The 18,296-nt window shown below is 42.2% G+C and overlaps 1 protein-coding gene across 2 annotated transcripts; it reads left to right on the forward strand.

Moving 5' to 3' along the window:
- Positions 1-98: 98 nt before the first annotated feature.
- On the forward strand, positions 99-18,278 carry pts (6-pyruvoyltetrahydropterin synthase). 2 transcript variants are annotated; one of them, XM_061755931.1, is made up of 6 exons: positions 101-294; positions 5,264-5,343; positions 6,012-6,034; positions 10,260-10,316; positions 16,659-16,729; positions 17,814-18,278. In XM_061755931.1, the coding sequence occupies exons 1-6, from the start codon at positions 128-130 to the stop codon at positions 17,935-17,937; spliced, it is 522 nt and encodes a 173-aa protein (XP_061611915.1). In that variant the 5' UTR covers positions 101-127; the 3' UTR covers positions 17,938-18,278. The 2 variants fall into 2 exon arrangements, with proteins under 2 accessions (XP_061611916.1, XP_061611915.1); XM_061755932.1 differs by lacking the exon at positions 10,260-10,316 and having other exon boundaries at positions 99-294.
- Positions 18,279-18,296: the final 18 nt, after the last annotated feature.

Below are 18,296 nucleotides of genomic sequence, written 5' to 3' on the forward strand. Positions count from 1 at the left end.
ATGAAATTACCGGAGCTGCAGACTTTCTAGTCCTGAGACTGGAGGACTGGAGAGGCATTGCTGTGAATGTGTGATGCATCATGTGAGCGTTTAAGCACGCCTCTTTTAAAACCAATGGTCACGCTGGATGAGTCACGAGAGGCTGGGAGCTCCAGGCAGCAGCATTTATAGTCATGATCCGCAGTACGGCTGCCAGCTGAACATGACCGGATCCGCCATTACTAACGGGATGACGGAGCGTATGGGGTACATCACCCGTGTACAGAGTTTCAGCGCATGCCACCGCCTGCACAGGTACGGTTGTTGTCCTTCAGAAACAGGGTTGAGGGTTTTGAGGAAGTTAGCTAGTCTGCTTGGCCGCCCTGTTACGAGGTAGTGATTTAGCTGTGACGGTTAAAAAGGAGGTTTAGGACTACGCGAGCATGGAACGTACGATCGAATAATGCGGTCAAGCCAGCCTCTACTAGTAAAGTAGCAGTCAAGCCAGCCGCTCCTAATTTTGTTCATACTAGGCATTACGTTAATGGTTCGCCAACTCGCGGCGAAAGCCACCTTCAAAATAAAAGCTTCCCAATAATACGGACGTCAATGCTCTTCACTTTTGTTGGAGACCTCTGGGGCCTCATGTACAAAAGGTGCGTACGCACAAAAACGTGGCGTCCGTTCTTTTTCCCGGCAAAGTTCAGATGTATCAAGAGTGACATGACTGTGGAAATGTGCGGTGCCTCACGCCAACTGCATGGCTGGCGTACGCACATTTCTGCAGTTTTTGGTACTTTGGCGACACTAAGAGGTGATGCTGGGAAACTTTTCTTATAAATCTGCACACCAGAGACACATGAATAATTAGCACTGACGAACAATTCATGCCCGGCAACATTTGATTTCAACAATGCAATTGAGGCAAGGACTGGGAATTCAATTGTTAAACAGTGTATTTAATGAACCACTGATATTTGTGAGGACACCTATTAATTGATCGAGGCGATCATTTATGCCGCCTATTGCCCTCACAATCGCTTCGTGACTCCAGCACATGCACTGAAAAAAGAGTCCTTTGAATTTACTTCATTTGAGCATGTACATCGGTTGCACATGATGAAAATGTGTTTAAATTGACATAATTTACCCCTCTTCCCCTAAAAAAAACATGATTTTTTTTGTCAGTGTACGTGTCCTCTCCTGTGTATTAAAATAATAAATTGAGTAATCAAAAAGGTGTTAAAGTTTTTGATATCGTCTTTGATATGCTGATGTGCTTCTATTTGAATTCAAAAGATTTATTACAAATACCACACATTGAACATTTATGCATGAACCTTTATCTTACAGGGCTGAGTGTAGTTTACTGTATGAACACATTTGTTATGAGTTCTAAAACATACATGATATTAACCTTGTGGGGTGATTATAGTCAGCCATGTGTCCTCCCATCACCCCTGAGAGAGCAGCGTCACCCATGATCGTAGCGATTCTCTTTTCTCGAACAGGTTGAGGCCCTCCGCGCCGGTTCTTCCGCATTTTTTTGGCCACACTTTAGCGGTGGGCAGGTGTCCTGCGCTTCACATCCACCTTAATGCCTGACCACTTCTTTTTTAGGTCAGCATATTCGCGCTATTCTGTCTCCACAGCATCGACAGCCGCACACGCGCTGTCCCATTCGCTCCTCTTTCACGTGTTGTTAACGCCGTAGGACAGCGTGCCAAAGAGGATTTTCTTGCGTACCTGCACTTCATTGAGCAACTTCACATTCAGAAAAAAATTTTTTCTTCATTACCTTGCTCATTTTCCTTTTTTTCTGATCATGCAGAGATCGGCATCTCAGGTGCAGGGTTCATTTAAATATGATTTGCATGTTCAAATGTTGGCCTGGACAGGGAGGAGTCGGCTACTCCAACATGTGCGCTCATTTCCACGGTGATTGGAATGTATGAAGGAAATGTGTTTGGATTCATGAGTACGCAGTTTCATACATCTAAATATTTTTGTGCGTACGACGTTTTCTGGATTTGAGCGTACGCCATGTTTTAGGAGGAAGTCTTTGTACATGAGGCCCCTGGGGTGGTATAGTATCCCCCAGTACTGGACTGATGTTGCGATAGCTCAGATTTTTTTTTAAGGAATTTTTTAAATCTGTTGTAATGACAGTGCCAATTTCAGGGGGCTTTTATTTTGGGTGGGACCTCTTTTGTTGGAGAGCTGGGGTTGTGCAGTGTCCCTCAGAATTGGACCGGTGTTGCGATATCTCACAGATTTTTGTTAAACAGATTTTTTCAGTCATGGGTAATGACAGCAAAATATGCAGTTTTCAGAGACTTTTATTTTGAAATACAATATCAGATCTTGCATGTTCTCCCCGTACCTGCGTGGGTTTTCTCCGGGCACTCCGGTTTCCTCCCACATCCCAAAAACATGCATTAATTGGAGACTCTAAATTGCCAGTAGGTGTGACTGTGAGTGCAAATGGTTGTTTGTTTGTATGTGCCCTGCGATTGGCTGGCAACCAGTTCAGGGTGTACCCCGCCTCCTGCCCGATTATAGCTGGGATAGGCTCCAGCACGCCCGCGACCCTAGTGAGGAGAAGCGGCTCAGAAAATGGATTGATGGATGGAATATCGGATCTTCATCAAACCTCTTTTAGTGGAGTCCTTGGTGGTCTGTCACACAGATCTGGACTTGTCTTGCGATACCAAGGGGACTATTTTTGGGTGGCTTTGGCTCAGTTGGTAGAACAGGTTTGAATCCCTGCTACGACTGTCCGTCTGCATGTCGAAGTGTCCTTGGGCAAGACACTGAACCCTAATTTTCTCCCAGTGGGCCTGGCAGTGCCTTGCATGGCAGCAGTCGCCCATTGGTTTATGAATGTGTGTGTGAATGTGAGGCTTTGTAAAGCGCTTTGGGCACTGTGATGGTGTAGATAAAGCGTTATATAAGTGCAGTCCATTTACCATTTATTTTTCATAATCTATTAAATAAACAGCATTTTTTAATGCATCTCAAGATTCAACAATATTAACGTTGCTGGTTTCATTCCTTAATCGAAGAGCATTGACGTCCGTATTATTGATAAGCTTTTATTTTGAAGGTGGCTTTCGCCGCGAGTCGGCGATGTATTACCGTAATGCCTAGTATGAACAAAATTATTGGCGGCTGGCTTAACTGCTACTTTACGAGTGGAGGCTGGCTTGATTGTAGGTTTAAAACTACGTCATTATTGCGGTCAATGTTACGCCAGAATTTCCACGTACTATACTCGTCAGTCAAAACCAACGAAGAAGCCCAGCGGCGGCGGCCAAAAGTGTGTTTAACTTTGTAAAAATTGATGACCAGTCGTCTCAGTGCAAGACTTGGAATAAGATTATATTGTGCAAAGGAGGCTTTCATGGTGTGTAGTCTGACGAGCCTAAGCCTACACCGCCCGGAGCTTCAGTGAAGTCAACTCTCAGTCAATTGGGTGAGTGAAACAATAAAATATGCCAACATTGAGACAGGCGGCACGGTGACCGACTGGTTAGAGTGTCTGACTCACAGTTCTGAGGACCGGGGTTCAATCCCTGGCCCCGCCTGTGTGGAGTTTGCATGTTCTCCCCGTGCCTGCGTGGGTTTTCTCCGGGCACACCGGTTTCCTCCCACATCCCAAAAACATGCATGGTAGGTTAATTGACAACTCTAAATTGCCCGTAGGTGTGCATGTGAGTGTGAATGGTTGTTTGTTTGTATGTGCCCTGCTATTGGCTGGCAACCAGTTCAGGGTGTACCCTGCCTCCTGCCCGATTATAGCTGGGATAGGCTCCAGCACGCCCGCGACCCTAGTGAGGAGAAGCGGCTCAGAAAATGGAGGGATGGATGGATGGAACATTGAGACAGCTAACAAGGTAAACAGTTGCTTGCACATTTGCACTGATGGTTTTTAGCATTTATTTTAGTCTTCAAACCAACGTAAGAGCCTATGACAGAAAAAAAAAACCTTAACATTGAGCTAAAACTTCACCGTAACAACTTTACGTCACAAGGAATTGGGACAGAATTCACATAAACGTTGTCTCACAGTATCACAAACACTAACCTTGTGCCACATCGGTGGGTAAGGAAAGCTATCAACGTTTTATAGCATTTGGTTCCATCCATTAAAAAAAAAATAAAAAAAATCACGAGTGCCGTGTGAAGTTACTTTCCGTGCCAAAATGTGGAGTTCCGGTGCGTACCCTCCAAAATAAGGTTACAAGCTTAAAACAGAAAGTCAAGTTAAAACTTGTACATAATGTATAAACCATTTGACGTGATAAAACAGTCCCAAATAACGATTTTAACAATGCTATATTTCACTTTTAGCTGAAACATTAATTAATTAAAATTAAGTCAATTGGGTTAGTTCCACACACATTGCCTTTTAGTTCATAGGTTTGATATTGATACTGGTTATAAAGAACCCAGAGTCAAATGTTAATTTTAGTCTATGCTGCGGGCTGCTAAGAAAATGGATGTTCATAAGAATCGAGAATCGTTTGGAACCTGAATCGAAATAAGGAACCGGAATCAGTCAAATTCAAATGAAGCACAACCCTAGTCAGAACTATTGCATGATTTTACCGTTACTGTGATTGAATAACAACAAGAGTGTAATGGGTTTAATGAGTATTTAGCATCATTTATGGACTTGTATCCAAAGAGTTTGAAGCGCAACACGTCTATTGTCTAACGCAATTTTTATGAAGCGGTTTGTCTTTACCGTTATGTACTTTCGTCTTAACCGTTACACAAGAACTGTATTTCAATGGGCCACCTCCATTTCCTCTGTCAAGAAGGATTGCCTTTACTATGAATGCCTAGAATTCTAAATCATCAATAACTTCAATAGGACTTTAAGCATCGCTGTTTCAGCACGGGTGACATTTACAAAAACAAAACCAAGGCAGCATAAAAAAGTTGCAAAATTAGATTTTATTTATTTATTGTTTTTCCCGTGTCTTTACCGTTATTGATTAAATTATATGATTAAATGAAAATGACCCATACAGTGTTTCTCGATAACAACTATAATTATGCAGTAGTAGTGGTGCTGGTCGTCGGGGCTTTTTATATTCAGTGCAGTTTTAAAAACAGGTTCCTGTGAAGTGTTTGCACAAAAAAGCAAGAAAAACAAAGGTGAGGTGTACCTGAAAGGCAGACCTTGTGAAACTTGTTGCCATGTCATGCTTTCTGTTTACCCTAGAAAGTAGACTACACTATACTGTATGAATCATGGTTATCATCTCCTTTGTAGCATTCATCTGACCGATGAAGATAATATAAAGGTCTACGGGAAATGTAACAATCCTCACGGCCATGGACACAACTACAAAGGTTGGTTGAGTTTTTACTTTGCAGCAGCACAACTGGTAAAGGTCATCACTTAGTGAATACAAGAAAAATAATAATGGATGTCATAATGTGCTTTTGTTTTGAAATCTTCGCTACAGTTGCATGTCATATCTGTGAACGTAAACATGCATATTTAGAGATGTGGACTAGGTAATGTGAACAGTTTCAGTCTCAGCAGTTATTTTGAGTTACTCCCTGATTTGATGTGATTGTGCAAATGGCATCAAATGCTGATTAGTTTGGATTGTGTTATACATTGATGAGATGAGAGGGACAGGAATTTGACAAAATATACTACAATAGGGAGAATTAAATAAAGGGTTGAAAGAACCTTGTTGAATGCTCTCAGCGCCTGTTTCGACGCCAGCGGAATATTGGTCCCTGGAGGAGTTTTTCCCATAGTGGAGCTCTTCCCAAAGCGCTGGACTTTTGTAGACAGCAAATTAGTAGAGACTAAATCAACAAGTACTGTAATGAACAAGTAGTGCAGCATATTTTGCATCGGTTACTTCAAAACTATTAAGACTATTATCCAACAATCCATTTCACGCAATCAACCAAATTCTTAACAGTCAATTCCCCTATTATTATACTCAACCTTGCAGTACACTGTTTCCCAATCATTAACTACAACTTAATTCTTTCTGCAGTGGAGGTTACCGTGCGTGGAAAGGTGAGTATAAGGCTTTTTTTCCCCAACCTCCCATTAGACTTTATGCCCAGCATACAAGGATTTACAGTGATAAACATATACTGCCAGACCTATACAATACATATAAAAGATAAATGATTAAAATGGTGCACACAATATTTTGTTGCTCCGTCTTTTACTCGGACAAAACTGTCACATCAAAATTTTTCAGTTGTATTCATTTCTTAACACTTTCCGTCAGGCTTCTTGAGCACATCTGACATTCTTTCAACAAGATTATGTTGTGGAGTCTATGATGTGTAAAATTGATGTCTCATGCCCCCGAAACCGCTGCTTAACAATTTGAGCCAGATAAATCCTTATTTTGTTATCTTGAAAATCATTTCAGGGGAAGACATTTGACAATCTGTACCCATCAACCCATGACCTCTTTCTCCTACTTTCTTGTAAATTTAGCCTTAACTACTATTGTTTTCATTAGTTTTGGGATTTCTTCCTCAAAAAAGACAGCTCTCTAATCACTAGTATCCATCAAACTTTTAAACCATTTTCGTAGTTTCAGCAATTTTCTTAGTCGTTTTCTTGCTAAATGCAGGTAAATAATCCATCCATCCATTTTCTTTACCGCTTATCCGCACTAGGGTCACGGGCTGCTGGAGCCTATCCCAGCTATCTTTGGGCGGGAGGCGGGGTACACCCTGAACCGGTCGCCAGCCAATCGCAGGGCACATAGAAACAAACAACCATTCGGACTCACATACACATCTACGGGCAATTTAGAGTCTTCAATCAACCTACCACGCATGTTTTTGGGATGTGGGAGGAAACCGGACTGCCCGAAGATAACCCACCCAGGCACAGGGAGAACATGCAAACGCCACACAGACGGGGCCGGGATTTGAACCCCGGTCCCCAGAACTGTGAGGCAGATGTGGTAACCAGTCGGCCAAATAATTTAGGCCTAAAATATAGTCCCATATCGTATTACATTACTACTTCTTCTTCTTTTCCTTTCGGCTTGTCCCGTTAGGGGTCGCCACAGCGCGTCATCCTTTTCCATGAGAGCCTATCTCCTGCATCCTCCTCTCGAACACCAACTGCCATCATGTCTTCCCTCACGACATCCATCAACCTTCTCTTTGGTCTTCCTCTAGCTCTCTTGCCTGGCAGCTCCATCCTCATCATCCTTCTACCAATATACTCACTCTCTCTCCTCTGGACGTGTCCAAACCATTGAAGTCTGCTCTCTCTAACTTTGTCTCCAAAACATCGAACCTTGGCTGTCCCTCTGATGAGCTCATTTCTAATTTTATCCAACCTGGTCACTCCGAGAGCGAACCTCAACATCTTCATTTCCGCCACCTCCAGCTCTGCTTCCTGTTTTCTCTTCAGTGCCACTGTCTCTAATCCATACATCATGGCTGGCCTCACCACTGTTTTATAAACTTTGCCCTTCATCCTAGCAGAGACTCTTCTGTCACGTAACACACCTGACACCTTCCTCCACCCGTTCCAACCTGCTTGGACCCGTTTCTTCACTTCCTGACCACACTCACCATTGCTCTGGACGGTTGACCCCAAGTATTTAAAGTCCTCTACCCTTGCCATCTCTTCTCCCTGTAGCCTCATTCTTCCCCCACCACCCCTCTCATTCATGCACATATATTCTGTTTTACTTCGGCTAATCTTCATTCCTCTTCTTTCCAGTGCATGCCTCCATCTTTCTAACTGTTCCTCCAGCTGCTCCCTGCTTTCACTGCAGATCACAATGTCATCTGCAAACATCATGGTCCACGGGGATTCCAGTCTAACCTCATCTGTCAGCCTATCCATCACCACTGCAAAAAGGAAGGGGCTCAGGGCTGATCCCTGATGCAGTCCCACGTCCACCTTAAATTCTTCTGTCACACCGACAGCACACCTCACCACTGTTCTGCTGCCCTCGTACATGTCCTGTATTATTCTAACATTCTTCTCTGCCACTTCGGACTTCCGCATGCAGTACCACAGTTCCTCTCTGGGTACTCTGTCATAGGCTTTCTCTAGATCTACAAAGACACAATGTAGCTCCTTCTGACCTTTTCTGTACTTTTCCATCAACATCCTCAAGGCAAATAATGCATCTGTGGTACTCTTTCTAGGCATGAAACCATACTGTTGCTCGCAAATACTCACTTCTGTCCTGAGTCTAGCCTCCACTACTCTTTCCCATAACTTCATTGTGTGGCTCATCAACTTTATTCCTCTATAGTTGCCACAGCTCTGCACATCACCTTTGTTCTTAAAAATGGGTACCAGTACACTTTTCCTCAATTCCTCAGGCATCTTCTCACGCACTAGAATTCTATTGAACAAGCTGGTCAAAAACTCCACAGCCACCTCTCCTAGATGCTTCCATACCTCCACAGGAATGTCATCAGGACCAACTGCCTTTCCATTTTTCATTCTCTTTAATGCCTTTCTAACTTCCCCCTTACTAATCATTGCCACTTCCTGGTCCACCACACTTGCCTCTTCTACTCTCCCTTCTCTATCATTTCTCATTCATCAACTCCTCGAAGTATTCTTTCCATCTACCTAGCACACTGCTGGCACCAGTCAACATATTTCCATCTCTATCCTTAATCACCCTAACCAGCTGCACATCCTTCCCATCTCTATCCCTCTGTCTGTCCAGCCTGTATAGATCCTTTTCTCCTTCTTTAGTGTCCAACCTGCCATACATGTCATCATATGCCTCTTGTTTTGCCTTTGCCACCTCTACCTTTGCCCTGTGTCGCATCTCAATGTATTCCTTTCGCCTCTCCTCAGTCCTCTCAGTGTCCCACTTCTTCTTAGCTAACCGTTTTCCTTGTATGATTTCCTGTACTGTGAGGTTCCACCACCAAGTCTCCTTCTCTCCTTTCCTGCCAGAAGATACACCAAGTACTCTCCTGCCTGCTTCTCTGATCACCTTGGCTGCAGTGGTCCAGTCTTCTGGAAGCTCTTCCCGTCCACCGAGAGCCTGTATCACCTCTTCCCGAAAAGCTGCACAAGACTCGTCCTGTCTCAGCATCCACCACATGGTTCTCTTCTCTGCCTTTGTCTTCCTAATCTTCCTCCCCACCACCAGAGTCATCTTACACACCACCATCCTATGCTGTCTAGCCACACTCTCCCCTACCACGACCTTACAGTTGGTAACCTCCTTCAGATTACATCGTCTGCACAAGATGTAATCCACCTGTGTGCTTCTACCTCCGGTCTTGTAGGTCACCCTACTGGAAAAAAGTGTTTACTACAGCCATTTGCATCCTTGTTGCAAAGTCTACCACCATCTGTCCCTCCAAGTTCCTTTCCTGGATGCCGTACTTACCAATCACTTCTTCATCACCCCTATTACCTTCACCAACATGTCCATTACAATCTGCACCAATTACGACTCTCTCTCTGTCTGGGATGCTCAGAACTACATCATCTAGCTCCTTCCAGAATTTCTCTTTCACCTCTAGGTCACATCCTATCTGTGGGGCATAGCCACTAATCACATTACACATAACCCCCTCAATTTCAAATTTCAGCCTCATCACTCGATCTGATACTCTTTTCACCTCCAAGACATTCTTAGCCAACTCTTCTTTTAAAATAACCCCGACTCCATTTCTCTTCCCATCTACACCATGGTAAAATAATTTAAACCCTGCCCCTAAACTTCTAGCCTTACTGCCTTTCCACCTGGTCTCCTGGACACACAATATATCAACCTTTCTCCTAATCATCATGTCAACCAACTCCCGAGATTTTCCTGTCATAGTCCCAACATTCAAAGTCCCCACATTCAGTTCTAGGCTCTGTGTTTTCCTCTTCTCTTTCTGCCGAAGAACCCGCTTTCCACCTCTTCTTCTTCTACTTCTTCTTTGACTTCGACTTCGACCGACAGTAGCTGAATTTCCAACAGCGCCCTGCAGGTTGACGGCGCCGGTGGCGGATGTTGTTAACCCGGGCCACGACCGATCCGGTATGGAATTCTTTGGATGAACGCTCATATTTGTTTGGCAAGGTTTTAAGCCGGATGCCCTTCCTGACGCAACCCTCTGCATTTATCCGGGCTTGGGACCGGCCTACAGTTTGCACTGACTTGTGCCCCCCATAGGGCTGCATTATTACATTACTACTTAATTTGAAAAAAAATATCAATACAAATCAAATTTTTAACATAGGACAGTCTAGGTTTAACTATCCTATGTGCATGTGTGTTTTTATATAGATTGATCATACCACCGGTATGATAATGAACCTGACCGACTTGAAGAGGTGTATAGAGGTAAGGTCAACAGAAGAACTAAAACTTGCTTCAGTTAGTGATGGTAGTATTCAGCAAATGACAACATAATGGATGGTGATTTATGGCCGGAAGTGACGTCAATGGCCCTGACCGTCGCCGGAAGTGTTGTGATTGTCAGAAGTCTAGCTGGAAACTGGAAGTGACGTCACTGGATTTGACGTCATCGGTTGTTGCCGGACGTGTTGTTGTCTGATATGACGTTACCGGATGTGCTCTCACCGGTTGTTACCAGAAATCAGACCGGAAACCGGAAGTGACGGTGGAAACTCCCCACTGGAATTCCCAGGAAAATTATTTACGCCCTTAGGGAATAGACAGGTACCTAAGGTCCCCCAATGGGGTCCCTCACAACCAGTCACCTGTCCAAACACCTGGAGATAGATTGATAACACACTTGTCAATAGACGACTTCTGGGAGTGAACAAGTCCCCAAGAGGGCCCCCACCGGAAACTCTATAGACCCCTACCACCTGCATGGGGCCCCTTTAACCCCAGTGGACCCCCAAGTGGGCCCCCAAGCGGTGCCCCTTCACTTCCAGTCACAGCCTCACACCTCACCCCCACATGTTCTCAGCCATGCCCCAAGGACCCTGTTGATATAACACAGATCTCAAAGATTCACTTGTGTCAGAAAGATTCATTATCTTCCCATGTGAAAATCCCTTGTTCCCACATCATCAGAGGCGGGTCTGTTTATGTCAATAAACATGTTCTTCAAAACAATCATATATTGTCATGTGAACTCCAGTAAAGGCATGTCGAGACATGCTCAGTCTTGACCCGTCACAGTGATGTCATCGTCTATCCATATAGTAGCATGCAAACAGAGCACACACCTGCACCTCTACAGTTCTTCCGTTAGGGGGTGTTAGTCACATTTCCAATTAGCAACCAATTTTTTAGCTGACCACCCTCAAAGTGGGGTGTCAGGGTATATGCAGTCTTTGACCTAAATGCACTGAATTTGCACAATTTTAAACATTCATTCTCATGTTAATTAAGAAATTACGGATTATGCTTTGTGACAGTTTAAATGTACAGTATATCTACACAATACTACTGATGTTTCCATCCATTCCCATAAACATGTTGTGATGGTACTCTTCATATAAAACTGGTAAAGACCATATTCTTAAAATTTAAAAATACCCCACTTGCTTGTTAATCCACAGCATACTGTACATATCTAAAAAGTTTGTGATAATTTTTATATTCTATCAATTCGCTTGAAACTTACCCATGGTCATACGGCTAACCAATATGTCAACAGGTTGTCTCCAGGTGTTTCGACTGAGTGAAATTTTATCCTTGTATTCCGTGTTCTTATAAACCATAGCAAATGCATCATCTTAATTTTTCTACAGGACCGCCCTCAAAGGTGTGTCTGCGCATGCTCAGTCTTTGACCTAAGACACTGATGACACAATATTTAAACATTTCTTTTCACGTTCATTAACAAATTACGGGTGATGCTTTTGTTATCTTCAATGTATCTATCTACACAATGTCATATACATTACTCCTAATGCAATTATTCCGCTCTCTCTCTCCGCAGTACGATATTCATTTCATCCTTGTTCTCTGTGTTCTTACAATCAAAAATATAGTGCCTTAAATTCTCTAGCGACCTCAAGGGTTCGCTTGTAACAAAAATATTAATTCCTGCATGAAAACCCCTTGTTCCCATGCCACCTGGGTGGTCAATAAACAGACAAACCAGACAAGGTCTAGTCACACGCTTGACTCAGGGTAAGGGATCCATTGAGTTCGTTTTGGACTTAAGTTTTGGATGAGGCTGTACCTCACTGAGGCTGTGATGGACAATGTGTACGGGCATGCGTGCATCCCTCCTTCCCTTAGGGTGAAAGCGAGATCATGAGACTTTCATACATAAGCTTCAGGAATTCCAAGGTCTCCAACCCTTTCTCCACATACATAAGTTGCGCCAATATAATTCAAAGTTACTTCAAAAACCTGTTAAGGCTACTTATGCTATTAACTAGATTTTTAATTTATTGTCAGCATCAATAGAGGCAGGCGAGACGCTGAGCTGGAGAAGCTTGGAGGAGAGGAGTTCGGGGATGATGGTGTTGAACGCAGAGCTGAAGTCCACGAACAGGATCCTCGCGTAGGTCCCCGCGCCGCCGAGGTGTTCTAGGATGACGTGCAGTCCCATGTTGACTGCGTCATCCGCAGACCTGTTTGCTCGGTAGGCAAACTGCAGGGGGTCCAGCAGGGGACCTGTGACACTCTTGAGGTGGTCCAGCACGAAACGTTCAAAAGACTTCATGCCCACAGATGTCAAGGCGACAGGCCTGTCGTCATTCAGACCCGAGATTGCAGGTTTCTTGGGGACTGGGATGATGGTGGAGCATTTGAAACAGGATGGTATGTTGCACAGTTCTAGAGATCTATTGAAGATCTGTGTGAAGACTGGAGCGAGCTAGTCTGCGCAGACTTTGAGGCAGGATGGGGAGACAAAGTCGGGGCCCGCCGCTTTATTAATCTTTTCTTGTTTGAAGATACGTCTCACATCCTTTTCGTGGATGGTTAACGCAGAAGTCACGGGTGTGCTGGTGATCGTTGGTGCGGCTGGGTGGGTGTGGGGTGTGAAAGTGTCCTTTTCAAATCTGTAGTAGAAAGTGTTCAAGTTGTCGGCTAGTCTTTTATTGTTCTCAGCTTGGGGGGTTGGTCGCTTGTAATTGGTTAGCGATTCTAATGCATGCCAGACTGTTTTAGAGTCGTTAGCGGTAAACTGTTTTTCTAACTTTACTGCATAGTTTCTCTTTGCAATGATAATTTCTTTAGTCAGCTGGTTTCTAGCGCAATTATACAGGGCCCTATCCCCACTTCAATATGTGTCCCCTTTAGCCTGGCGAAGTTGCTTAAGTTTGGCAGTAAACCACGGTTTGTTGTTGTTGAACGTGCGAAATGACTTTGCTGGTACACACACATCTTCACAGAAACTGATATAGAATGTGACATTGTCCGTATATTCATTCAGTGTGCCAGCTGAATTTTCAAAGACACTCCAGTCCATGCAGTCAAGACATCTTTGAAGTTCTATCTTTCTTTTTTCCCTGGTAGGACAGTCAAAGTGCTGCTTGTATTTAGGGATTTCGTGGTTGAGTTTAGCTTTGTTAAAGTCCCCGAGAATAATAAGGGGTGAGTCTGGGTGTTTTTTTTCCAATTTCGTTTACTTATTCAGCTAGTGTTAGCAGTGCGGCATTCCTGATAGCTTGGGGCGGAATGTAAACACCGGCAAGAATGAAAGATGCGAACTCACGAGGCGAGAAGAATGGCTTACAGTTCAAAAACAGAGACTCTACATGCGAGCTGCAGTGGGGGTGGAGCTCCGTGACGTCTGTACGCCATTTTTCATTGATATAGAAGCATTTGTTTTCCCCAATAACTCCATGACGCAGTCTGCCCGGTGAAGATGGAAGTCGGGAAGCATTACAGCGCCGTCGGGGACAGCCTCACAAAGCCATGTCTCCGTAAAGCACAGGGTGGCGGAACGTCCCTGATGTTTAGCAAGTCTTACCTTGTGTAAGTGAGTCGCGTAATGTCTCCAAAGACGAACGAAAAACACAAAAAAATAGACAATTACTAGAGAGCACGTAACCGAGGCGTCCACACGGGTAGGTGCCATCTTGATAGGTGACTTTTGTTACTTTATGTAACTTTCATGTAACAGTAATTCAGAGAATCTGACTGTATAATGTTGTACATTTATAGTTTTGGATTAAAAATGATGGCATGTGAAGTAGAAAATAATTGAAACTAACAAAAGCACCAACACTAGTTGGTGGATGAGCATGCAAATGTTTAAATATTGTAAAATCCTACTGCAGTAAAGTGAATGGGTTAAATGCTGCAGCAGTAAAATAACTCACACTTCATTCATCTGTTATGTTTGAATAATTGTGTGAATGCTGAAGGCATTCACACAGTTATTCTCCACCGAAAAATTTATTATTATTATTATATTTTATTTTCCACACTTTTTCGGCGCGCTACTCCTTCCACATTTTTCATCCGATTTACACCGTTCCAACTTCGTGTTAAAAAAATTCACGCCTTTTATTTTTCTAAGGGAAATATTACCCACAATTCCACATTTTACACCCAAAAAAAATCCCATTCATTCCCAATGAAACTTTCAACAAAATACTTTCACATCATTCTCTTTCACTTTTAAAACATTCAGAACTTCTTCAAAACACATTCCCATGTTACCCACATTCCACATTTTTCAGCCACATTTTACTGTTAAAACACCCACATTCTCCCCCATTCCACTCTATTCTGCCTTGTTCCCCTCTGCTTCCACATTTCTTCACCAATGCAAACCATTCCACTTACTACGTTTTCCACATTCCCCATATTCCCCACATTCCCGTATTACCCACATTCTTTTTTTTTTCCACACACATTTCACATTTTATTGTTAAAACACCTCCATTCTCCCTCATTTCATTCTATTCTGCCTTGTTCCCCCCTGCTTCCACATTTTTTCACCAATTCAAACCATTCCACTTACTAGATGTTTTCCACATTCCCCTCATTCCCACATTACCCACATTCTGCACTGTACAACACTAAAATACCCACATTTTACCCACAATAACACAAGGTCTACATTTAGCTATAGTTTCCTTATTTTGCAACCGATTCGCACCGTTTCTACTTCTACGTGTTCAGCTCATTCAAGCAAACCTGCGAACGAACAGCTCCCGTTCCCCAAATTTCACATTTCTAAATAAACCCCGAAATTGAACATTTTTACCCACCCAAAATTTCACTTTTTCAACCGAACTTTTCTTCCTATTTGACCCAAAATTCCCATATTAGAACACGTTATACATTATTCCCTCATCCTTCAACATTTCTCCACCGTTTGAAACCATTCTAACTTCTCACTATTCAACTTCATTCAATATCATTCCACATTATTCTGCATCATTCTAAATTATTCAACAAGATTCAATAACATTCTACATGATTTCAACCACCATTTCAGCATTCAAATTGCACCTTCTAGTGCAATGTAATATCCTACTTCAGTATAGTGATTGGATTAAATGCATCAGGAGTAATGTAAATGGCATTGTGTAGTTATACATTGAAAGTAACAAAAGCATCACCTGAACTTTGTTCATGAACGTGAAAATAACTACTGTGACATTAGTGCGATAGGTCAAGACTGCACATGCACAGACACGCCTTTGAGGGCGGTCTGCTAGAAAAATTAAGCTAATGTATTTGCTATGGTTTATAAGAACACAGAGTACAAGGCTGAAAAGTCACTCGGTCGTGTGCCTGGAGAAAACGGGTCGACAAATTGGCTAGCCATATGACCATGGGTGAGTTTCAAATGAATTGATAGATTGTAAACATCCATCCATCCATCCATTTTCTGAGCCGCTTCTCCTCACTAGGGTCGCGGGAGTGCTGGAGCCTATCCCAGCTATCATCGGGCAGGAGGCGGGGTACACCCTGAACTGGTTGCCAGCCAATTGCAGGGCACATACAAACAAACAAACATTCGCACTCACATTCACACCTACGGGCAATTTAGCGTCTTCAATTAACCTACCATGCATGTTTTTGGGATGTGGGAGGAAACCGGAGTGCCCGGAGAAAACCCACGCAGGCACGGGGAAAACATGCAAACTCCACACAGGCAGGGCCGGGGATTGAACCCTGGTCCTCAGAACTGTGAGGCAGACGCTCTAACCAGTCGTCCACCGTGCCACAGATTGTAAACATTATAGTGAAATTTTGAAATACATATGCTATGAATTAATAAGCATGTTTTTTTTTGGTTGTTGTTGTTTTTTGACACTTTTTTCAAGCAACAAGTTGATACTCGCACGATCATACTGTGAGAACTAAAGAGGAGAAGTTGTGTGTATATAATATCGTGGCAATATTTCGGTGATATCACCATGTAGCAATTCATTGTTCTGAAAAAACTTGTGATCGAATGTTATGAAAGTCAAAATATGACGAGACAAAGTACAGAAATACGTACTAACTTCTCTTGGGGACTTGTTTACTCTCAGAAGTCATAAATTGAAAAGAGTAAAGTGAAAAGAGTTAAGAATAGTAACACTCCTTTATTGTGATGCTTAACGCAAATGTAATGGCTTTTTGCTGTGTCAACCCTGTGTAAAATGGGAATTGGTTTTATTGTCTTTGTGAAGTCCTGCTTAAAAAAAAACATTAAATTTGGATTTTTAAATATTTTAATAATGTGAAATATGAGACCTACAATATAAAGCAGAATGTAATTTTCGGGATCTATTCCGTTTTCAGGAAGTCATCATGATTCCACTTGATCATAAGAACCTGGATAAGGATGTCCCGTATTTTGCCAATACTGCCAGGTATGCCAAAGTATAGCCTACTTCTGTTCAGACAATGGTGACTATTAAACAGAGGTGGGTATTAACGGTCTACATTTACTCCGTTACATTTACTCAAGTAACATTTTGGATAATATGTACTTGGGAGAGTAGTTTGAATAAACCATACTTTTTACTTTAACTTGGGTATTTATGTGGAAAAGAATTGATACTTGTTCTCCGTTCCAATGATCAACATGCCGCTCGCTATACTTTTATTTCACCATTATTGCAAGTGCGATGTATTTTTAGACTTCATCATTGACTTCCATCACAAGTGTCATTTGACTCCACTTCACCAATAAGAAAAAAACCCTCATGGGCCTATCAAACTCATTTTGCGGAAAAATAAAAAGCCGCGTGAGCGTTTACTTTACAGACTCTGATAAACAACAGTTTTGTCAGGTGCCTGCGGATTCCCATATATTATTATTTTTAAATTTTATTTGACGTTCATGCTCTGACATTTTTTTTTTTTAAAATCAGAAGTTACTCACGAGTTACCCTACTTGAGTAGTTTTTTCTTACTCTTACTCAAGTAAATATTTGGAGGACTACTTTTACTTGAGTCATATTATTATAAAGTAACAGTACTCTTACTTGAGTATAGTATTTGGCTACTATACACAACTCTGTTATTAAAGAACCATTTATGATTTGTGCTGTGCTCTGCTTTTTAAAATGTTGTCAAACACCATTGTATGAACTTTGTGTAGATCTCATTTCATTATTTGGGTTAGGGTTTCTACAAACCAAATGTTTGGCGAAATGAGACATTTGATCCTCAATGCCGTCATTTCATGGAGATTGAACATGACGTGTGTCACAAATGAATTTTCTCTGTGGCTTAAATGTCCACTTTATGCTTATTTTTCTCGTTTCTCTCGAATTAATATGATCAACACAATGAAACAAATCAGGACTGCATGTCCTTGATTATAGCTCCTCCATGGAGTGAGGAGTGTTGCAAATAAGAGATGAGATGCAGCCTATCATGTACGTTTGATTTGAATTTGTCTTTTCATTACTACGATTGCTACTAACTTCTTTTTTTTCTGTTTTTTAGCACGACTGAGAACCTGGCTGTTTACATATGGAACAACATGATGAAGGCCATTGCACCTAACGTCCTCTATGAAATAAAAATTCATGAGACCGATAAGAATATTGTCACATACAGAGGAGAGTAGACGTCAACACCTACTCTCTTCACAAGTGCTCTTTATAACCCTTGTGTGGTTTGCCTACTGTGAACACAAAATAAGTGTTGTTAGACACTGGTGTCTTATTAGGTTGGTACTATTTTTAGTTTGGTAAAGTCTTACTTTCATACCAAATACAGGTCGATTTTATTTATAGGTAGCCATCTGGTTTCTGAGGGGGTCACGATAATATAAAGAGATGCTCAATGTCGTTTTTTCCTGTAAAATACATTTTAAATCAGTGATTGTGAACCTTTTTATGTGTGACAAAAATCTGTATCCATTTTTATTAAAAATGAATTCAGAAATTAAATCCTCAAGCCATTTGATCTCCAGTTCTTCTCAAA

This window comes from Phyllopteryx taeniolatus, chromosome 19, assembly GCF_024500385.1.
Source record: "Phyllopteryx taeniolatus isolate TA_2022b chromosome 19, UOR_Ptae_1.2, whole genome shotgun sequence".
Classification (NCBI taxonomy): Eukaryota; Metazoa; Chordata; class Actinopteri; order Syngnathiformes; family Syngnathidae; genus Phyllopteryx; species Phyllopteryx taeniolatus.